Source organism: Podarcis gaigeae (assembly GCF_964106915.1).
Source record: "Podarcis gaigeae genome assembly, chromosome: 7".
In the NCBI taxonomy this organism is placed as follows: Eukaryota; Metazoa; Chordata; class Lepidosauria; order Squamata; family Lacertidae; genus Podarcis; species Podarcis gaigeae.
In genome coordinates, this window is record NC_139683.1 from 1,431,297 (window position 1) to 1,454,535 (window position 23,239).

Genomic DNA, 23,239 nt, shown 5'->3' on the forward strand with positions numbered 1-23,239 from the left:
AGCCTCTCCTGGGCTCCTTCGCTGCCCCAGCCAGGAGTCCTCTTGCCAGCTCTCCTCCTCCAGCCAAGCGCCCCCTCCGTCCCTCCCTCCCTCCCAGGCAGCCGGACAGGCTGGCCTGACCTTTGCCAGAGCAGCTGCCTCCAGGGCCAGCCCCCAAGAGGCTCAGCCACTAAATTTAAATCCTGCCGGCTGCCTGCAGTCCACCCGCCACCCAGGACCAAAGCCACCCTCCTAGGAGAGACCCACAACTCTCCAGGCCCCCGTTCCCTAGAGGGCAAGCAGGTATGCACACAAACATGCACAACCCTCAGGATTCATCTCTCTCACACACTCAGACCTTGCTTTCAGGGACAGAGCTCAGCCTCAGAAGCATGAGTGCGCTGTGCATATGCAGAGTGCTTTTTCCTTGCGACGGATTCAGGTGCAGGCTGCCCAGAGTCCTGTTTATTTGTTGGCTTGGTTTACATTCTCCAGCAAAGAAAAAGGAAGTTTTCTGGGCTCCTCGCAGATAAGACAGAGAACATGTTAATGAAAGGAATCTCTCTAATCACACACACACAGAACCTATGATTTTCAGGTTATCAACCAGGGAAAGTAGCTCATCTAAAGGAAGGAAAGCTCTGGTGCTAAACCACTGCTACCTTGTGCCCATATTTATTCGTGTAAAGGGTTTCAAGAGTAAACCCCAAGAAAAAACCCGCATCTGCTGCCTTGCAGAACACCTTCAGGAGAAGAAAAGGCTCGACGAAAGAAGAATGGCGGATGAAATTGATAGACTATGCAGAACTGGATAAATTAACAGGAAGGACAGAATTACAAGCTTGGTAGATGAAGGGAACACAGTGGATGTAGCCTACCTTGATTTCAGCAAGGCATTTGACAAGGTGCCCCATGATATTCTTGTAAAGAAGCTGGTAAAATGCAGTCTTGACTATGCTACCACTCAGTGGATTTGTAACTGGCTGACTGACCGAACCCAAAGGGTGCTCATCAATGGTTCCTCTTCATCCTGGAGAAGAGTGACTAGTGGGGTGCCACAGGGTTCTGTCTTGGGCCCGGTCTTATTCAACATCTTTATCAACGACTTGGATGATGGACTCAAGGGCATCCTGATCAAATTTGCAGATGACACCAAACTGGGAGGGGTGGCTAACACCCCAGAGAATGGGATCACACTTCAAAACGACCTTGACAGATTAGAGAACTGGGCCAAAACAAAAAAGATGAATTTTAACAGGGAGAAATGTAAAGTATTGCATTTGGGCAAAAAAAATGAGAGGCACAAATACAAGATGGGTGACACCTGGCTTGAGAGCAGTACATGTGAAAAGGATCTAGGAGTCTTGGTTGACCACAAACTTGACATGAGCCAACAGTGTGACGTGGCAGCTAAAAAAGCCAATGCAATTCTGGGCTGCATCAATAGGAGTATAGCATCTAGATCAAGGGAAGTAATAGTGCCACTGTATTCTGCTCTGGTCAGACCTCACCTGGAGTACTGTGTCCAGTTCTGGGCACCACAGTTCAAGAAGGACAGTCCATTGCCTCTTTAGTCGTTTAGTGGTGTCCGCCTCTTCGTGACCCCCTGGACCAGAGCACGCCAGGCACTCCTGTCTTCCACTGCCTCCCGCAGTTTGGTCAAACTCATGTTGGTAGCTTCCAGAACACTGTCCAACAATCTCGTCCTCCATCGTCCCCTTCTCCTTGTGCCCTCCATCTTTCCCAACATCAGGGTCTTTTCCAGGGAGTCTTCTCTTCTCATGAGGTGGCCAAAGTCTTGGAGCCTCAGCTTCAGGATCTGTCCTTCCAGGGAGCACTCAGGGCTGATTTCCTGGGCCCTAAGGAAGTCAGATTAGCCTCAACCAGAGCCAGGGCCTTTTCAGCACTGGCCCCGGCCTGGTGGAACGCTCTGTCTCATAAGACCAGGGCCCTGCGGGATGTGATTTCTTTCCGCAGGGCCTGTAAGACAGAGTTGTTCCACCTGGCCTTTGGCTTGGAATCAACTTGATCCCGTTCCCCTCTTTCCTTTTTCCTTCTGTGATGGAACTCCTATTTGGGGACTTCCCTGGCTTTTTTCTGGCTCACGTAGGACCAGTCTGGATAGTTGGCCTTGGTGAAGACTTGACATTTTCATCCCCAAAAAAGTTTTTGATTTGAGTTCCTACTGAAATGAGGCTGCATTTTAATGTTGTATTTTAATGTTGTTTTTAAATTGTATTTTAATCAATTGTTTTTATATCGGGTGTTAGCCGCCCTGAGCCCGGTCTTGGCTGGGGAGGGTGGGGTATAAAGAAAAAATTTTTATCATCATCATCATCATTATTCATCAATCTTTATAACGGTCCAGAGACCCAACAAATCATTACAAAGCAATGCACAATTAGAGAGTCTATCTCCAGGTTAATCAAGCATTTTGTTCAGACTTAAAGATAGGGATCGTTGGTTCTTGCAGCCACCGATAAAAACTTCGCCACTGCTAATGTTCTAGTGTTTGTCCAGTCTTCCAATAGGAACCTGACATAGTGAGCCTCTGATTTTCCCGGGAAAGGTTGTGATGATGATGATGATGATGATGATGATGATGGTCCGTGTCTTCAGCAAAAGGGTCTCCGTGTCCCGCTCCGAGTCCAGGAGAGGGCACATTTTTCCACCCTCCCAGGATCATGTGCAGGTCACAAGCAGGAGGGAAGGAAGACGGGCGGGGACACAGAGGGACGGCTTGAAGGAGAAAATGTCCTTTGGGGTGGCTCAGATATCAGCAGCTGGTCAAGACATTCCTGCTGTACTGCAGGAGCCTCTTTCTAGGCTTGCAAGGGGGGGTTGCAGAGAGAAAAGGGGCAGCTCTTCCCCTCCCTCAGGATTTCTGCTGCTTGTCAAGCCAAGGCCTGTGTGCAGGGATCATTCAAATGCTTTAGTTGTGAAATAAAAAATTAAGGTCTTATATATATAATAAATGTTCATAAATGTACCAACCAAGCACGTACATAGATATGTGGACCACATGTCTGGAGCATCACAGGAAAACCGTCCTGAAACCATTTTGACTCCCAAACTGACCAAATGTTTCATCTGCAAGGAGGGAGGGGGTGAGGGAACCTTCCTATTGTCTCAGGAATTGGGAAATCACCATCTCAAAGGAATGGCCAGACTACCAAGAAAGGCATTATCTGATAACCTGACAGGAAAAACAACAGCATTCATTTGTTCGTAGGTTCCCTATTGGTAGGAGAAAATAACAGAGGCAACCAGAGAATATTGAGAAGCAAAGCAGCTGGTAAGCCTGATCTTTATTGATCTATTGCAACGGGGTGCTCCCCTCACACACAGGAAAGAAGAAGGACCCAGAACCAAGGGGTGTCCACCCTTATATAGACATTTTGAATTCCCTGCCCTGGAGCTCCAGACCACCCCTCCATACATCATACATACATCACAGACGGGGTGTAACCTAAGACCACCCCCCAGATACATCATACCTACATCACAGAAAAGACGGTCTACAGCAGAAATCTGAGTACGTTGTTGTTTATCTCGTCTGACAGGTTATCTGTTAATGCTCACTTGATTGGATACCCTGGGGAGCCTGGCCAATCTTTTGTAATGATAAATACTTAGTTCCTGAGCCAGGTCACAGGCTCACACACTATTCATCTCTTAAGACAGGATTTGTGAAGGAAAAGACAATGGGGTGGCTTTTCCATTTTCCTTTGACCTTGCAGAGAAAACATTTGGTCAGGTTGGGAATCAAAAATGGTTTCAGGTCAGTCTTCCTGTATATTCTTGGTTGGTACATTTATGAACATTTATTATATATCTAAGACTTTGAAATTCTTATCACAAGACAAACCACTATTTTGCTGCTACTCTTCCTTCCTAGATCCCGGATGTTCAGCTACTGATTGATTGTGTGACTGCAGCTCATTTTTTATTGCTTTCATTTTATGGATCAGTGGTCTTGTTAGATAGTAAAATTCATGTGAAATTGCTGTTTTAGGGGTTTATTTTAAAAGTCTGAAACAGATTAATCTGCTTTGAATTACTTTCAATGGGAAAGCGTGCCTTGGTTTTGGAACGCTTTGGTTTTGGAACGGACTTTTGGAACGGACTAAGTTTGAGAACCAAGGTGCGGCTGTAATTGCAAGAGGTGCCAAATAGATGGATCCAGTGGAGAGCAATGGGGGATTGGTGGTGTAAGGGGGAGCCCAGTTCTGGGACCTCTTCCAAGGCAGGAGTGCGGACGTCATTTACCAGAAAGGCCAGGGGAGCCGGCAGGCCTTCCCCTTGCTCTGCCCTCGCAGTTCAAACGGCCACACGTCTCCGCAAGGTTGTTTGCCTTTCTAATCCCAAGCTAAAGGTTGCATTGCAGCAGACCAGAGACTCTTTGTTTCTTCCTCAAAGCTCTGTGTGTTTTCCAGGAAAAGCTACGCAATGGAAAGTCAGAGTTCAACGAAGTTGTGGGTGTATGAAATATATTGGATCAGCACAGATGCCTGCATTTTGGGTGGGCTTTCCTTGCACCACAGATCTGGGGGGCTGTCAGGATGTCGTGCAAGGGGGCTAAGCGCCAGTTTAGATGGCAGTTCAGCTCAGTCCTGCGCCTGGACGGCCGTGGAGAAAGGCAGCAGTTGCTCGGCTTAGTTTCTCTCCTGCAGCAATCTCTCCGAAAGGAGTTCAGAGCGGAAGGCTGGACGCACCAGATTGCAGGAAAACAAAGCCCAAGAGCAGCTGCAGACCTTTGACTCTGGAGAAACCTGCTTGGTCCGGCCAAATAATCATGAGAATTGCTGCGCTGGTTCCTGCTTGACCTGCCTGCTGGACAAGGGGCCAGGCGGACAAGGTTGCCACATCTCGGCCGCGTGGTCAGCAGGGTCATTCAGCGGGGAGAGACCTTGCAGGCTGAACCAGCAGCTGGGCTTCCAAAATGAACCCATGTGAACCAGCTCCTTCTGGTCGGCTGGAGGTTCACCACTGATGCGGCAGAGGGCAGGGGTGTGTGTGTGTGTGTGTGTGTGTGTGTGTGTGTGTGTTGATCTTGGGTCTGGGGATCTCTGAATACCAGCTCCTGAGAGTTGCAGGTGGCCAGATCATGTCCAGCTTGCAGGACTGGCCTGATCTGGCCCAATGGTTGCCATTGGTTTGAGTTGAATTAATTTTATAATGAATGATTTTAGAGTGTTGTGTTGTGTTGTACTGTTTTATTGTTGTTAGCCGCCCTGAGCCCGGCTTCGGCTGGGCTGGGCGGGATATAAATAAAATTTTTTATTATTATTATTATTATTATTATTATTATTATTATTATTATTATTGTCTAGCAGCCTGGTGTTCTGTTTCATAGAGTTGTAGTGCTGGAAGGGATTCCTAGAGTCTTAATGTGGATTAAAAAGAAACTCACTTCAGTAAGCTTGCATTAAAAGGGCGAGACCGTTGTAAACAAACATCTGCCCTTGTTCCCCTATGGGGTTTCCAAGAGCCCATATACAGTTTGTACGAACAAACTTAGTCGGTCTCTAAGGTGCTACTGGACAATTTTTTTATTTTTTATTTATATTTCGACTTAGTAATGTTTCCAAGTCTGCTGTGAGGTCAGCTGGTGTTCTTACGCCCATTTTGCAGTGAGGCTGAAACGGTCAGGGGAAAAACAATGCTGTCCAGGGTTGTAAAGACTGCAAAGAGAATAATTGGGTGCGCTCTTCCCACCTTGGATCAAATCTATGCTTCCAGAAAGCTGGAAAACTGCAGAGATAGTGTTGGATAGTGCGCACCCCGGAAATGATCTCTTTCAGCTTCTGCCTTCTGGAAGAAGGTCCAGGGTTATAAAGACTAGGACTAGCCACCTGAGAAACAGTTTTTATCCAAATGTGATTTTGGATTTAAACACAGTGTAAGGTAGTCTCTTAAGGACGCTGGTGGCGCTGTGGGTTAGCCTAGGGCTTGCCAATCAGAAGGTCGACGGTTCAGATCCCCACAACGGGGTGAGCTCCCGTTGCTCAGTCCCTGCTCCTGCCAACCTAGCAGATCAAAAGGACGTCGAAGTGCAAGCAGATAAATAGATACCGCTCCGGTGGGAAGATAAACGGTGTTTCCGTGCGCTGCTCTGGTTCGCCAGAAGCGGCTTAGTCCTGCTGGCCACATGACCCGGAAACTGCACGCCAGCTCCCTCAGCCAGTAAAGTGAGATGAGTGCCGCAACCCCAGAGTCGGCCACGACTGGACCTAATGGTCAGGGGGTCCCTTTACCTTTACCTAAGGTAGTCGTGCTCTGTCCATGGGGTCACGAAGAGTCGGACATGACTAAACGACTAAACAACAAGAAGAAGGTAGTCTCTATGGGGGTATATTGTATTTAATTATGGGGGATCAGAGTTTTTAGGGGGTTAACCAGGCTGGGATAGCAGGCTTGTTGGTTTTTGAATGTCTGATGTAGATTTTTTTCAGTTTTGTTGTTCTGTATGGGACAATAATAAAGATTATTGTATCATAAAGGTTTGCCATGTGCTACTTGTAGCAGGAACCCCCCCACCCCAATCATTCTGTTTGTATAAACTTCACACTCACACACTACATACGCCACATTTCTGTTATAAATTCATAACGCCACATTTCTGTTATAAATTCATAGAAAATCAACCATACATTGTTTGCACTGTTCCATTTTTATTTTTCTCCATATGACAAGAACTAACAAAGGCGGGTGGCTTAGTCCTGGTCAGCCATAATCCCTTCACTGTCTCAGCACATCCACAGGAGCCCTGCCCAGTTGTTATGCCAACCCTGATGATCCCAGACAGAAGACAATCAAGATCACAAAGAACTTGCATATGGGAGTGGATTCAACATAGACTGAAACAAAGGACACTGATCAGATCTTCCCTCAGGGGGCAGGAAACTGCAAACTGCCCTTTGTCCTCTGGAAAGTACTCATGGGGAGGGGGAAAGGAGGAACCAGCCAGGTGACAAGACACTCATGTTACCACCAACTCCTCCCTCAGCCCCTCCTTTCTGTAATGTATGCCTCCCTCAACTCCTCCTTTCTGTAATGTATTCATGATGTTTCTGGGGGTGGGCTCGACCTAGAGGAGGGGAATTTCAAAAGTTTTTATAAGACCTTGCACACTATTCTTCTGGGTCTTTCCTCTCTCCTGCACGTGAGGGGAATACCCTGTTGCAACAGTTCAATAAAGGCCAAGCCTACAGGCTGCTGTTTTGCTCCAAGTTATCCTGGTTGGTGTCTTTGTTTTGTCCAAGGGAGCCCTCGGATTTTTCCTGTAACATACTCCATGAATTCAAAAACCCACCCAAGAGCCGGAAGGCACCTTGAAAGTCAGCCCTTTGCTCGGCTCAGGATCAACAATGCAACTCGATCAGGACGGCTCCGGCTCACAGCTGAGCTTCAAACCAGGGACCTGCCACTCACAGCTCATATGCTCCGCCGTCACACTGCAGGAGCTCAAGCGGCTGAATTTCCAGGCCATCTCCTCCGAGGAAGCACGCCACGGCCGCCTCTTGATGTCCGTGTGCTTCCGAAGGAACAGACTGTGCAGGTCAAAAGCTCCTCGCTTGGCACAGGCCGGGCGCTGCTGCCTCCGGCGGGCACCGAACAGGCTGCTTGGCACCTATCAAGCTGGCGATGACGCCCTGTCTTTTGACGGAGGCCCACCTGCTCTGCTGGCAAGCCCAGAGCTCTGAGCACCTCCCACAGCCATCCTTCAGCACCCAAAGCAGCTGGGAAGCTTCTCCTCCGACAATTGTCACACTTTGCTCTGCGCATGGAAGTCATGAAACCAGACCCCACAGGGCCTCCTCCCTCACTGAAGGGTCTCCGGTTCCTCAAGACATTGTTGGCATCCACCAGCTGGGGGACGTGGGCTGTGAAGGTCGGGGAAGAGATGGGGAAGGAGGGAGCAGAAGGAAAGGATGCCGGATCAGGCCAGAGACCCATTGAGTCCTGCATCCTGCTGTCCCAGTGGCCAACCAGGTGCTCTCCAGGGATCCAGACAGGGGACCCTTCTCAGTTGAGGATCAATCCTAGGACCTTCTGCGTGCAAGAGAAGTGTTTTACAAAGCCCTGCAAAAGGAGGTGGTGTTGTGGGCTTCATGCCCCCACCACGCACGTGGCAGCTGGCACTAATTCCACCCTCCCGCCCTATAAGGTTTTCGTTCCTTAACCTCGCTATGGACCTTGGTTGGTCGCCATTGAGGGGCCTGGTAGGAATTTTTCCACTTGGCAAATATTGGCATTGGCCATTTGGTTTTTCGCCTACCTCGTAGCAAATTGTCACAACTTTCTTCGTATTGGCATTGTTCTGTGGTTGGAAGAGGGAAGTGCCATCTCCTGCCCCGCATATTGAAGGGTAGTCTGGTAAAGGATTCCGGGGGGCGTGGCCCTATCTGAAGCCTGGCGAGGTGAGGGCCTAAGGCACGCCCCCTAGCGGTGACCGGGGGGGGGGGGGGGGAGTTCCTAGTTGATGTGCATCAGCCGGACTCCCCCTTCTGGTGGTTAACCCTTCCTGGACTTGAAGCGGACGGGCTGAAGTGGGATATAGTGGTTAGGACCAGTGCCTAAGCCAATACCGCTCATCACCCATAACCAATAAAGCTGTGGCCTTATTTAGCCCATTAACCTTAATAATTGTGCCATGTGTCTTTATTTCTACTGGGGGAAGCAGGAACTCGCCACACAACTATGCTGTGCCTCTTCCCTAGCTCCTGCGTGGACAGACTGCAAAAGCTTCTGGTGACTATAGCAATAGCTGCCCATTCCTTGATGCCAGGCTGGGGTGCCAGGTTAGAGGTTGGCCTAATGCGGACCACTAAAAGGAGAGAAAAAGAGCTGGCAGGAAGGAAGCAGACTCATCCCTCGCTTTTTGGCCGCCCCCTGCAAGAAAGCAAAAGGGACCCCCTCCCATTTCCCATGGTCCGTTGTCTGCTAGAACCTACAAGCAGAAGGTACCAGGTTCAATTTCTGACATCTCCAGGAAGGGCTGGGAGAGACCCCAAGCCTGAAACCCTGGAGTGCTGCTGCCAGCCAGTGCAGACAACACTGGTCTGACTCGGGATAAGGAGACTTCCTAGATTCCAGATGAGTGACAGCTGCTCACACACACACACACACACACCCTTGAGCACCTATTTCCCCTCCCCAACTCCCCTTGCACCGTACTAGTGGGAGAAACATTCACAGCAGGGTTCAGCTCACATTGGTGCAAAGCCCACCCACAGCTTTGTCAAGCCTTAACCCCGTTGGCCCCCTCACAAGCTGTGCAGAGGGGAGCAGGAGTGAAGGCAGGGGACCGTCACTCAGTACAGAGACCCACACAAACACAACCAGACGTCTGTTGGGGTTGTTTACCAGAAACACTTTTAATGGTAGAAAAGGGTTGATCCAAAAGCTCCCCAAGCCCTAGCTCCCTCCCCCAGAGATCAACCCGGAAAAGTGAGAGCCTCACTTTGGGACCCAAGGTACACTGCTGAGGGGCAGCCTCTGGAGGGATGCTCTGCGGTGCAAGCCCTGCAGAAACGAGGAGTTTGTGTGCAAAAGCGGAACCGGAGAGGGTCCAAACTCCTGCTAAGCCACGTCAGACGTCTTCCTGGAGCCCCAGCGACGAAGCTAGGCTGCCTCAGCATCCCTGACGCACCTCTGGCCAGGAGAAGAGGAAGGAAAGAGGAGAGACAATGCTGTTTTCTACTGGAAGGCACGGTCCCCCTGTGACCTCTGGGTTCCTGATTGCTGCTGAACAAAGTTCTCTGCCCCAGGGGAGCCCAGGGCTTGGGAACAAACCGCTTGCATGGAAACACAGCTCTGGAAGGGACCATTTGCTGGGTTTAGAATCACAGAACTGTACAGTCGGGGTGGCACTTTCTCCATGGTGAAACCGCTAGTGGTTCGGATGGGTTGAAGGCCGAACCCTTTCAGCTCACAGCTCCTGCCTCGCTTCCCGCTGCGGCACCCCAAAGCAAGCTCCCTGGTGTGAGAATCAGGTTCAAGCCTTAGGATGGAACTCCTATTTGGAGACTTCCCTGGCTTTTTCTGGTCCACGTAGGACCAGTCTGGATAGTTGGCCTTGGTGAAGACTTGACATTTTCATCCCCAAAACGTTTCGGATTTGAGTTTCTATTGAAATGAGGCTGCATTTTAACGTTGTGTTTTAATCTTGTTTTTAAGTTGCATCTTAATCGATTGTTTTATATCTGTTGTCAGCCTCCCTGAGCCCAGTCTTGGCTGGGGAGTGTATAAATAAAAATTATTATTATTAGGATGCCAGCAAAAGGGGCAGGGAAAGAGATCTTGGGCTCCTCTTGGCCACACAGGGCACCAGAGGCCTCTTTCTGCTGCAAGAGAGACCTCGTTTGGGCCGACGAACTGGAGGCGCAACTCCTGGGTGGGAAAGCACAACGGCAGCAATGCAGAATGCCCAGCCTACACTGCAGGGCTGGACAGGAGTCACGAGGGAGAATTCCTCCTCCTCCAGAGGAGTGAGAAGCTCATCAGCCCCACCTGCTGGCCTCCAGGGGGCTGAGGAAGCAGGATTCCCCACATGACAGGTCGCAGAATTGCAAAATTGAAAGGAACCACCACCACCCAAGGGTTATCTAGTCCAACTTTTCATACCAAGTGGGTTGCTACAGTGCTTTGACACGTAACCTGTGGGCCGCACACTGCCCTGCCGCGTGGGGACAGGGAGCAGGGCTTAAATTTGATGCCCCCCGCCCAGCCCTCTTGCTGCCTTCCCAGAGCCAATGACGTTCGGTGCCAGGCTTTGGCAAGGAGGCACAAGGCTCTGGCAAGGGTTTTGGAGCCCTGCCACCCGCTTCCAAAGGCATGGAAGGGCCAGCCCGAGGGCCTTCTCTGTGGAACGCCCTCCCTTCAGATGTGAAGGAAATAAGCAGCTATCTTATCTTTAGAAGACATCTGAAGGCAGCCCTGTTTAGGGAAGTTTTTAATATTTAAGGCTGTACAGTGGTACCTTGGGTTAAGTACTTACCGGTAATTCGTTCCGGAGGTCCGTTCTTAACCTGAAACTATTCTTAACCTGAAGGACCACTTTAGCTAATGGGGCCTCCTGTTGCAACCGCACGATTTCTGTTCTCAGCCTTAAGCAAAGTTCTTAACCTGAGGTACTATTTCTGGGTTAGCGAAGTCTGTAACCTGAAGTGTATATAATCCAAGGTACCACAGTATTGTTTTTAACACTTGACTGGGAGCTGCCCAGAGTGGCTGGGGAAACCCAGCCATATGGGCAGGGTATAAATAATAAATTTTATTATTATTAGTAGTAGTAGTAGTATTATGGAAAGCGCAGCTAGGCTTTGTGAAGGGGGACTCTGGGGACCTTGTCAGAGCCCTGGCACCTTGCTTACCTGGCTTTGGGAAGGCAACACGAAGGCTGAAGGTGGGCATCAAACGTTGCTGAGTGCCCCCCAAAAGGCCCGAGGGCCACATGGGCAGCCCTAACCTGGTGCAACTCCCTGCAATGCAGGAATTGCAACCAAAACATCCCTGCAAGATCCCCAGGAGGAAGGAAGGCCCAAAGGAGCTCTTCATTTCCTTTAGGAGGAACTTGAAAAAAGGGGAACGGTGGGGAGGAAAATCTCCTCTCCCTCTTCCTTTTTCTCGGAATACTTTTTTCCCCCTTCGGGGTGGGGGAAGGGAGATGCAACGCAGCCAAGCTCCTGGCAGGAATTCAGCTGTCTCCTGGGCATGTGCAGAGGGGAAGGAAGGCAGAAAACACCTAAGTTGGTCCTCGGTAGAGGGGCGGATTCCCAGCACCCGCCCCATCTTGTGGCCAGCCCTCAGTGGGTTGACGAGGATGCTCAGAGAGAGAGAGAGAAAGAGAGAGAGAGAGAGAGAGAGAGAGAGAGGTCACTGAATTTATTGCTTTATCAAAGGCAGGAGGGGGGACACCAGGATGAAAAATATAAACCAGTCATTAGAAGAAGAAAAACACTGTGATTTTTTTAAGACAAAAGAGGATACAAAAGGTGATAGAAAAATCCATGAGGAGCAGCCTTTGCCAGCTGGTTGCCCCCTGGATCTCAGCCCAGCTGGGGGCTGATGGGGGCTGGAGTGCAAAGGCTGGCGAAGGCCACACGGTAAAGACAGAGAGAAACATCCTTGAGACACAAGGCTTGCGGCTGCCTTTTGAAGGCAGCCAGGCATGATCAAAACAGGAGCGCTTTGCCCAAGAGGTGCCCCCCCCCTCCGAAGAGGCAGGCCTGTCCGCTTGCCACAGCAGCAGAAGGCCAGGGCTGCGTCTAAGGCGGCAGGAAATTAGCGGCTGCTTCCCCCGTCGCTCATGTCGGAAGCAGCCGGGGACGCTTTGCAGTCACCGTTGTCAGGGCTTTGAGGGGCAGTAAGAGGCCAAAGGGACCAGGATGCACACGGACACTGGCTCTGCCAGACCCTCCCAGGGCTGGACTCGAACGCAGGGCGTTGGGGAGGTGCCCCTTCCCTTCCTCGCATCTGCCAAGGCACAGGTGCCCCCTCAACTGCCCCAGTCTCAGAAACGGCCCCACTCTCCAGCAGCTGAGGGCCGCTTTGCCAAAGGAGAAACCCATTTCCCCAACTGGCGCTTCCCAGCACGCACTTCTTCTCTGGAACGCATCGGCTCCGGGGAAGAGGAGAAGGGCACGGTGGGGGAGCCTGACGAAGCAGGAAAGGGGCGCCCCACACACAGCCTTTTGGGGGAGGGTTGGTGTGCCTCCCCCCTCCTGCCCCCCTTCCCGCCGGGCTGGCAAGTGATGCAGTACAATCCCCAGCTCCCTTGTAACACCCAAGCCACCCGCTTCAGCTCATTTCAGAGACACAGAAAACTCCGCAGAGAACATTCAGCATGATTTCGGGCAAACCGGATCCTGCAGAGGCGCTCAGGTCCCCTCACTCCGTGTGTCCCCTTTTCCCAGGAAACCTGGCCTCCTCCAGGCGATTCCGGAGCAGCCACAACCTGCTGCCACTTCCCTGTGCAAGGGCAGAGCAGCCCACTGGAACAGAACCGGGACGTGGGCGTTGGCCTCCACTTGCGCCCTGGGCACCAGCGCAATGGACGCAGCAGAATCTCCTTGTTCGTCGTCCCCAAGACCTGCCAGGACAGCAGCGCAGGGACTCTCCCTTCAGAACTGGCAAGAGCACTCCGGGCTGCCAGATAGCTGACTCCTTCCAACACAGAGAACTGTAGTTTGGCAGGTGATATTTCTGCACCGGCAACTGTAGGGAGCTGGGGTTTTCCGTCGGGCTAGGGTGCTGCCTCTCCCGCAGACAAGCCCTTGGGGAAGAGCTGGCTTAGGCTGCTGCATCCAAGCCCCAGAGGCGCCGGGCACCCACCAGGCGCAGCCAGGAGGGGTGCAAGGCCTGGGTCAAAGGGTGCCGAGGAGGAGGAAGAGGAGAGCCTCCCTCCGAGCTCACATCAGCCGACAGCAGCGCTTCTTCTCCACCGGAGTCTCTTCCGCCGGGGCGGTCAGTTTGAGGAGCGGGGGGTCCCCGCTGGCCGCTGTGAAATACACAGAGTTGTGCTCCGAGTCCGGGATGGGAGCCTCGCCGGCGCCCAGGGAAAGGTCCTCCGCGTGGGGCCTCTGCAGCTTGGCGGCCGCCCGCTGGCGCTTCAGGTCGGCCAGGGTGTGCCGCGCCTTCTCCTTGCTCAGCCCGGCCGCCGGCTCGTCCTGCGTGGCCATCTGGTAGGAGGTGCTGCGGTCCAGGCGCTTGGAGTAGAGGTGCTTGGGATGGGCCGAGCCGTTGCTCTCGGACAGCTGCTCCCCTGGCTCCACCACGACGGCCGGCTCAGCGTCCTGCCAGGACAGAGGGAGGAAGGATGAAGCCATGGCACATTCTCCCCACCACCACCGCAGGGCGAAGGACAGACTCCGAGAACAGACAAGGGGGAAATGTTAAGTGACTTTTCCCAAGAGACCAGAATCCTTCTTGCTAGGGAAGCTAGACTAAGGTTACCGGATTTTTTTCAATGAATCCGGGGACACTTTAATTAATTAATTAATTAATTAATTATTACACGTTCGGGACATTGATTCTGGAGCAATGGCGGTGGCAGAGGGGCAGCCACCGCCTTGACCTCAACCGCCTGCATTCGCTCCATAAGACGCACACACATTTCCCCTTACATTTTAGGAGGGGGGAGTGCGTCTTATAGAGCGAAAAATACTGTGATTAAAAAATAAGCCCTCCAATTAAACTGAAACTCAAGCTGGAGCCGATTCGAAGACAGAGCTGCTTCGTTTTTTGAGGCTGATTTGATTGTGGGGGGAGACAAAGAAATGGGGTGTGTTATTACAAGGGGTCCCAGCAGAGCGGCCTGGCTGTTGAGAGCAAACACGGACGGCTAGCTGAAAGGGCAGGGGCTAAGCTCCCCGCGCCCCCCCCGGTCAGGATCAGGCCCCCCCTCACCAAGACGTGTGGCTGGAGCTCAGCGTCCGTCTGCCTGTCCTCGTCCTCCCCCTCGCTCTCCCGCTGCTCGGCCTGCTGCTGCCAGACGATGGCCTCCTTCTCGTGCTCCTTGCGGTAGAGGTTGCTGCGCTCGGTCACACTCACCCGCCTCACCACTTTCCTGGAGTGGGGGAGAAAGAGGGGCAGGGAGGGGGTGAGAACCGCTTCTGCACAAGTCTCTCAAAGCAAAGAGAGCCTCCAGAAGAATGGCAGGTGAAGACGTTGGACTTTTTGGAGCTGGCCAACCTGACTGGGAGAATCCACAATCAAAAAGAAGACTGGAAGAAATTTAAAGATTACAGTGGTACCTCTGGTTAAGAACTTAATTCGTTCTGGAGGTCCATTCTTAACCTGAAGCACCACTTTAAGCTAATGGGGCCTCCTGCTGCTGCCATGCCGCCGGAGCACAATTTCTGTTCTCATCCTGAAGCAAAGCTCTTAACCCGAGGTAATATTTCTGGGTTAGCGGAGTCTGTAACCTGAAGCGTATGTAACCTGAAGTGTATGTAACCCAAGGTACCACTGTATTTAGCTAAATACTGTAATATAAGATAATTACATTGGGACACAGGTGGCACTGTGGTCTAAACCACAGAGTCCAGGACTTGCCGATCAGAAGGTCGGCGGACTTAATCCCCGTGACGGGGTGAGCTCCCGTTGCTCGGTCCCTGCTCCTGCAAACCTAGCAGTTTAAAATCACGTCAAAGTGCAAGTAGATAAAGAGGTACCACTCTGGCGGGAAGGTAAATGGCATTTCCATGCACTGCTCTGGTTCGCCAGAAGTGGCTTAGTCCCGCTGGCCACATGACCTGGAAGCTGTACGCCGGCTCCCTCGGCCAATAAAGCGAGATGAGCCCGCAACCCCAGAGTCGGTCACGACTGGACCTAACAGTCAGGGGTCCCTTTACCTAAGATAATTAGAAGTCACTTGAAAGTATCAAATAGGCTTAGGATTAGAATAAGAATGAGTTGTAAAGCATTATGGATTTAGACTATTAAGAAAAGAGAAGGCGGTAGTAAACTGAAGGAGTTAATTTTACTAGAAAGATGGTTTTGGAGAACTGTTACAAGGTGATGCAGTGAAATTCAGTTGGAGGGGATTTGAGGAAGTCAGATAACAATGAAAGTTAGATTGGGTTTTAGAAGTAATAAGAGTCCATATTTTTGTTTTGTTTTTTTGTTTTTTCAGTATTGTAATGTGTTTTCTTTTGTGTGTTTTTTTTTTGTTATAAATGTGGAAAATCAATAAAAAGAATTGGGGGGGGGGAGAGAGCCTCCAGGGAGGTTTTGCTCCACCTCCCCACTCATAAAGTCATAGAAGAGACCCTGAGGGTCTGGTCCACCCCCTGCAAAGCAGGAATCACAGCTGGAGAACCCCTGGCCAATGGCCCTCCAACCTCCCAGGAAGGAGAATCCACACCTTCCACTGTCAAACAGCTCTCACAACCAGAAAGTTCCTCTTAAACTCGGAATCTCCTTTCTTCTCATTTGAGCCTGCTCCATCTTCAGCTGCCTGAAGACGGCTACTCTATCGCTCCTCTTCCTCCTGCCCTGCCCTTCTGGGCCTGGCAGGCTACTCTGGCCCCACACATCGAGCCCACACCGCACGCCGTACCCTCGGCTTCCGGCGCTGGAGGTGCGTCGCTGCAGCAGGGACTTGTGCTTCTCGTGGGACTTCATGATGGCGTCGTGCTTGTGCTTCAGCTCCATGAGTTTGGCCCGCACTTCCTCGTCGGCACACACGTCTGGCAGGAAGGGGAAAGGCGAGAGTCAGGAACTGGGAGGGTGGGGGGCATTCTGGACCAGACCCTTCTTCCCTCCATCACCTTTGCCGAACCTGGAGCCTCCGCCCAGCAGCAAGGACACGGCACAGCAAGCCCAGTTCAGCAGCGCCCTCCCTTCCGAGATCTAGACAGACACTGTCACACATGTTCAGATTTTCCTCTAGTCAGAAAAACTAGAGACTTCTTTATATATATAAAAAAATTAATAGAGCAGAGACCTTAAGTGCCAAATTCTGCTTATGTGCATGATTGAAGAGGGACTGGTTGAAATCGTACAAGTTAACTCTAAGCAAGGGAGAGAGCCTGAAAGCTCTTTCTATGCTGGGTTTCCGCTTGGAGGGCGGAAAGAGCTTTTAAGCTCTTTGCCTCGCTTGGCGTGGAAGGAGCAAGGCCCATTCAGGGCACCAATTCCGGGGTGCTCTTATGAGATCTTGCTGGGCTGCCTGAGTTCCTGCGATACCTCGTGCGAGCATTCCTGGCCTTCCAGTGCCATTGCCCTGAGTGCGCCTTGCCCAGTGAAAGAGACAGACAGCTTAAAAGCTCTTTTCGTAGCTGTGTAACCCAAGTGGACCCACTTGGTGGATCCACCCCCACCGTTCTGCCTGGACGCTGAGGTCCAGCTCCGAGGGCCTTCTGGCAGTTCCCTCCCTGCGAGAAGTGAGGTTACAGGGAACCAGGCAGAGGGCCTTCTCGGTGGTGGCGCCTTCCCAGTGGAACAACCTCCCACCGGGTGTCAAAGAGATAAACAACTACCTGACATTTAGAAGACATCTGAAGGCAGCCCTGTTTAGGGAAGCTTTTAATGTTTGATGCATTACTGTATTTTAATATTTTGTTAGCCCAGAGTGACTAGGGAAACCCAGCCAGATGGGCTGGGTACAAATAAATTACTATTACTATTACTATTACACAAAGGAGCTTGCTCTCTCCCCCTCTCTCTCTCGCTTACTGCCTCATCCAGTAGCTGCAAGGCAGTTCAGGGATTTAGGCGTGCCCAATATTTGAGTACCTGATTTACAAATTCCTAAGTACAGGTGGCGCTGTGGGTTAAAGCCTCAGCGCCTAGGACTTGCCGATCGAAAGGTCGGCGGTTCGAATCCCTGCGGCGGGGTGCGCTCCCGCTGCTCGGTCCCAGCGCCTGCCAACCTAGCAGTTCGAAAGCACCTCCGGGTGCAAGTAGATAAATAGGGACCGCTTACCAGCGGGAAGGTAAACGGCGTTTCCGTGTGCGGCTCTGGCTCTCCAGATGCAGCTTTGTCACGCTGGCCACGTGACCCGGAAGTGACTCCGGACAGCGCTGGCCCCTGGCCTCTTAAGTGAGATGGGCGCACAACCCCAGAGTCTGTCAAGACTGGCCCGTACGGGCAGGGGTACCTTTACCTTTACCTTTAAGTACAGACACTCCTTTACCCTGGCCAGATTCAACGTTCTGCCCTCTGCCCTGCTGCTAGGCAGATACGAGGGCAAACCATATGAGTCACGTGTTTGCTCATGTGGCTCATCGGAAGTGGAAACAAGTCTGCATGTATTGCTGCACTGTAGTTACTACGCGGATCTACGCCTGACCTTTATTGCCCCAGTTCTACAAAAGCTTAAAAATGAACCAGAACTCCAACGTATGAGAGCCTTGGTAGAAGATAAGGTTCCTGAAATTACAATCAATGTTGCCAAATTCTGTGTAGCCGCTATTAGGCGTAGGAAACAAGAGCTTTCCAATGTCAATATGCAGGGGAAGGCAAATACTTAATTTTATTTATGCTGTCTAATTTTAAATTGCTGTTATGGCCTAATCTGTATTGAAATTGTCCTTTGTTTTTTCCGGTGTTATGCTTCGCTGACTAGCTGTACGAGTTAATCTGGTCTGTGACCGTTTAATAAAATTTGATTTGATTTGATTTGAATATTTGAGTACTGTATACACAGAATTCTTGGAATGATGTGATTAGGAAACTGCCTTGCCCTGACTCAGACCATGGGTCCACCTAGCTCAATATTGCCTACACGGACTGGCAGCAGCTGCTCCAGGGATTCAGACAGGAGTCTCTTTGAGCCCTACTTGGAGATGCCCTTTTGGACTGAACATGGCACCTCCTGCATGCAGACACCCAAGGCAGAGGCTCGGCCGCTGAGCTACAGCCCTGCCCCCAAATTGCAGACTGGCAGAAGGCATAAGATGCGATGAGATTCTGCCCGCTGAGGTTTGCGCTAAGGATTTGCCAGAGTGCAACCACCACTGCCCAGCCCCAAGGGAGCAGGAGAAGACTGTGCCCTGGGAAGAGGCGGAGTAGCAAAAAAGAAGCAAGGTCCTTGTTCTCTCGGCCTTGAAAGCTATTCGCCGTTTGCACCACAGCCGTGAGCGTCAACAGAAATAAAACAGGCCTGGCCCCAGGAGGTCAAAGCAGCTGCCCCACTTCTGATGCACACACCCCTCCCCAACCTACTCACCAAGCGGGGTCTCATCCAACACCGACTTGCCGTTGAGATCTGCTCCGTGAGCCACCAACAGCTCCACCAGGTGAATCTGCCAGCAGGAGAGAAGAGGTTTTAGCAAAGGGAGGAGGCCGTGACAGGGTGAGACAGTTGCAAGGCTGCTGTGAACAGCTCCAACAACAACAACAACAACAACAACAACAATTTATTTGTACCCCGCCCATCTGTCTGGGTTTCTCCAGCCACTCTGGGCAGCTTCCAACAAAGATTAAAAATACATTGTTGTTTATCGCTTTGACATCTGATCGGAGGGCGTTCCACAGGGCAGGCGCCACCACCAAGAAGGCCCTCTGCCTGGGAACCAGGCAGAGGGCCTTCTCGTTAGTGGTGCCCGCCCTGTGGAACGTCCTCCCATCAGATGTCAAGGAAATTAACAACTATCCAACTTTTAGAAGACATCTGAAGGCTGCCCTGTTTAGGGAAGCTTTTAATATCTGATGAATTATTGTATTTTAATGTTTTGTTGGAAGCCGCCCAGAATGGCTGGGGAAACCCAACCAGATGGGTGGGCTATAAATATTTATTATTATTATTATTATTTATTATTATTATTATTATTATTATTGGAATAACTTTTCCTGCGGTCTGTTCAGCTCCGCCCATGCTCTCTCTGCAGAGTGCTGGCTTTGCAGACCCTGAACCTGCCCACGGCTTCCCCAGGGTTGGGGTTGCTCTAGCAACCAGCGCCCTCCTGCAGAGCTCCCGTACCCACGGCGGCCTCCGCCAATGCCCGGAACAGCTGGCTAATTGCTTGCATTACCGCCAGCTGCCTTAGGAAATCCCTGGCTTATCGAACTGAGCAGGGGATCACCAGGGCCATCTGGTCTCTAGACGGACTCAGATTAATGGGATTACGATGGTCAACGATGTGCCAGGAAAAGGCTGCAGAGAGCGGCCTGGGCCACTGGGGGGCAGCACCTTGCCCTGGAGGAGCGTCTGCCAGCGTCCGCTGCTCCCCATGCCAAGGCTGCTTCTGCAAGGCCCCCGGCCCCCCATTTCCTCCTTCCGGAGCCGTCTGGCACTCACCTGGCCCCAGCAAGCGGCCGCGTGGAGGGGCTGCCAGCCGTCGTCGTCCTTGGCGCTCATGCTGGCTTTGTGCTCCAGCAGCAGCTCGGCTGCCTCCAGGTAGCCGTTGGCAGAGGCGATGTGCAGCTGCGGGGCAGAGAGGGCAGTGAGGAAGGGGCAAGGCAGGACGCGGAGGCATGCGCAGAATCCACGTCCCACCAATTCAGCCAGAGCTGCGGCTTCGGGTGAGGAAGACCTGGGTGGGATCGCCTGTCCGCTGCCTTAAATGCACAGAGATGCTCAAACCCATTTCAAGGTGGATTTGCAGGCGCCACATAACAGCTGGTAAGAACTCGATCTTTTACACTTTGGAACTCCCTGCCTAGTGACACCAGGCAGGGGCTTTGCTATTTCCTTTCTGGTACCTGCTAAGAACATTCTTCTTCATACAAGTCTACTCAGATGTTCAGAAAGCCAGTGCGAATGTTAATCTGCTCTTTGGTCTACTGCTGTTTTTAATTTTTGAAAGTTTTATATTACAGTGGTACCTCGGGTTAAGAACTTAATTCGTTCTGGAGGTCCGTTCTTAACCTAAAAATGTTCTTAACCTGAAGCACCACTTTAGCTAATGGGGCCTTCCGCTACCACAGCGCGATTTCTGTTCTCATCCTGAAGCAAAGTTCTTAACCCGAGGTACTATTTCTGGGTTAGCAGAGTCTGTAACCTGAAGTGTCTGTAATCCGAGATACCATTGCATTGTTGTTGATTTTTCTTACTGGTAATTTTATTGTTTTATCTTTTTCACAAACCGCTTTGAGGTGTTTTGGTTTTTTTAGCCAACCAAGTGGTGTATAAATTTTAGGAAATAAGCAATTAAGTGAAAAGCTTTCCTGGCTTGGAGCTCAACACCACCTGAGCAGTTTCCTTCTTCTTTGAAACAGCAGGTGCAGAGTCAACACCGAGGCAGAGAATAGATCACACAGACTCACTGGACTGCATTTTGTGGGCTGGGACGGTGCCCTTCAGGTGCCCTTAAATCTCACATATTCTGCCACCCTTCCCTTCAAAGAAAGATCCTGGGCCTGGCAACTTCTCTGGGCTTTGTAGGGGGAAAGGAGATGCCAGCACTTGGAGCAAGAGGGGCGGGAGACATCCCTGCTCCCACCGCCCGCCTCAAAGCCAGGCCCTGCGCACCCATCTCACCAGGGTGGCGCTGTGGTCCAGCGGCGTATTCAGGTCCACCCCTTCCTTCACCAGCCGGCGGATGTCGTCCACCATGGCACGCTCCACAGCGGAACGGGCCTCCTCAATGGTGTCCTGAGTGATACCTGAGGGCGGAGAGGAAGAGGATGAATGGAAAGCAGCCCACTGGGGGCTGGAAAGGGGACGCTGCTGTGCTGGGAGGAGGAAGAAGGGCAGCTCCTCTCCCGCAGGGACACCGAGGACCTGCCCAGAGACACGTCCTCCACCAGGGCTCCGGCTTCTCCTTAAGAACACCAGAAGAGGTGGCTGGATCAGGCCCAAGGCCCATGTTCTTGCAGGAAACCAGCGAGCAGAACCTGAGCACAAGAGCACTTTCTCCCCTACTGCAGTTTCCTTCAACTGTGGAGGCCGAGCAAAACCACAGAATTGTAGAGTTGGAAGGGAGTTGGGAGGGACTCTGAGGATCATGCAGTCCAACCCCTGCAAGGCAGGAATTATTATTATTATTATTATTATTATTATTATTATTATTATTATTATTATTATTATTATTATTTGTACCCAGCCCATCTGGCTGGGTTTCCCCAGGCACTCTGGGCAGCTTCCAACAAAGATTAAAAATACATTAAAATGCCACACATTAAAAACTTCCCTGAACAGGAAGAGGCAGCTGTCCCATGCAAAGATCGAACCTGCCACCTAGGCACTGTCAGCACCATGCATCCTGGCTAGTGGGCACCGACAGCCCCCTCTGTGCCACCTGTGGCCCTCCAGATGCCATTGCACTACGACAGCAGCCCTGGTAAAACACTCCTGTGCTTAAGAGTTGCAAGGGACCCCGAGGGCCGTCTAGTCCAACCCCCTGCAATGCAGGAACCGCGGCATCCATGACAGATGCCCTCCCATTCAACCTCTGCTGAGAAACTCCGAGGAAGGAAAGGCCACCCCCTTCTGAGGGAGTCCGCTGAACGGCTCTTGAAAGTCAGAAAGTCTGCTGCTTAGGAATAGCCCGAGAGGAGAAGACCCACCTTGGTCGGCCATGGCTGTTTCCAGGTAGTCCAACGTGGCATCGTCCTCGCAGAGGTCATACGGCATGTTCCCATCCGAGTTGACGGCCAGCAGGTTGGCGCCTCTGGAGGAGGAGGGGAAGAAGGGGTGGAGAAGCGGTTGGCAGGCAGGCAGGCAGGCAAGCAAGCAAGCAAGCGTCCCTCTGCCGTGCCCAGGGCCACTGCCGACGGCACGGCCCAACTCTTGGTTGTGTAACAGATACAAGGAGTTATTTCCGTTCCGGAGCAGCAGCGCTAGGAAAACATGCTTTGTGGGTCCTCTTCAGAGAGCGCTGCAGATTGAGTTTCCTCCTCGCCCTCGGCTGGGGAGAGCGGCTGAAACGGGATCCTGCTCCCCCACAGCACCCCGCCTCTCCCTCCTGCAAGGACCCCGCAGCCTCAAGGAGCCCCCGCAAGGCCACCCTGGAGTCAGAAGGGACAGCAGAGAAGAGGGGAGTCACTGGAACCTGGAGGGGGGGCAAGGCCAGCTGCAGGCAGCAGCATCACAATGCAAAACAAGAGAATGTGCTAACTTGTTTTACATTCTTGCCACCACCAAAATTAATTCATTACCTACTTTTTCTGCCACTACCACCCCCCCCCCCGCTCCAAAAGCTGAAAGTGACCTGTGCTTTTCAGTGCTAGAAATTACCCAGGTGTGTTTTGCGACTGGCTCGGGTCCAATTGAGACCACGTGGAGATATCTGGATGCCAGGCTGGCGACTGGGGAAAGCAAAAAGCCACTCAGAGTAGGATCTGGAAATATTTTCCTTGAAGCTTGAGTGTCTTTTATTCTGTTGTTGTTTTTTTTAATTTAATATTTATTAAAATTTCAAATTATACATATAAACACACACAGACATACAAACACACACAAACAAAAAACAAGTATAATTTCAATAATTTTTTCTTAAACCTTATTTTCCCGACCTCCTCACACCTCCCCCTTCTGTATTATAACTTCATTATTCTCTGTTCAGCAAGTTCTTAACTTATTTCTCAACCTTAACTTAATAGTTTAATTAGAGTGTCTTTTATTCTGTATTGTTTTATTTGATGCTTTAATGTGTTGTAAACCACTCTGAGATTGGCTGTTTAAATATAAAGCAGCAACAACGGCCAGGGGCCAAAAGGGAAAGGGGCCTGCCAGTGCCCCTGGGGTGAAGATTTCACCTCCTTCCCAACATTCACACCCCCTTTCACCCCTCAAAATAGGTCTTCATGAAAGAAACTGACCCAAAGGACTTGCCTTGCAGGGTGGAGCCAATGATCCTCTGAGCT

General features: G+C 51.4%; 3 protein-coding genes across 4 annotated transcripts in view; all 3 read right to left on the reverse strand.

Moving 5' to 3' along the window:
* The window catches only part of GPT (glutamic--pyruvic transaminase), a 33,399-nt gene extending 33,356 nt beyond the window's left edge, over positions 1-43 (reverse strand). The window contains exon 1 of the mRNA XM_083749219.1: positions 4-43. The gene's annotated coding sequence lies outside the window, so the exon portion shown is untranslated. The remainder of the gene's footprint in view (positions 1-3) is intronic.
* Positions 44-6,196: 6,153 nt separating this feature from the next.
* LOC310849215 (flap endonuclease 1-like) overlaps positions 6,197-23,239 on the reverse strand; it is a 200,919-nt gene continuing 183,876 nt past the window's right edge. The window contains exon 12 of the transcript XR_014566796.1: positions 6,197-6,236. The gene's annotated coding sequence lies outside the window, so the exon portion shown is untranslated. The remainder of the gene's footprint in view (positions 6,237-23,239) is intronic.
* Positions 11,854-23,239, reverse strand: part of PPP1R16A (protein phosphatase 1 regulatory subunit 16A) — a 53,621-nt gene continuing 42,235 nt past the window's right edge. For both annotated transcript variants that reach the window (XM_083749227.1, XM_083749228.1), the window contains exons 5-11: positions 21,941-22,044; positions 20,913-21,037; positions 19,731-19,856; positions 18,660-18,735; positions 16,046-16,175; positions 14,392-14,551; positions 11,854-13,778 (exon numbers count right to left, since the gene is read on the reverse strand). In XM_083749227.1, coding sequence (XP_083605353.1) covers positions 13,395-13,778; positions 14,392-14,551; positions 16,046-16,175; positions 18,660-18,735; positions 19,731-19,856; positions 20,913-21,037; positions 21,941-22,044 — 1,105 coding nt within the window. In that variant the 3' untranslated portion in view covers positions 11,854-13,394. The remainder of the gene's footprint in view (positions 13,779-14,391; positions 14,552-16,045; positions 16,176-18,659; positions 18,736-19,730; positions 19,857-20,912; positions 21,038-21,940; positions 22,045-23,239) is intronic.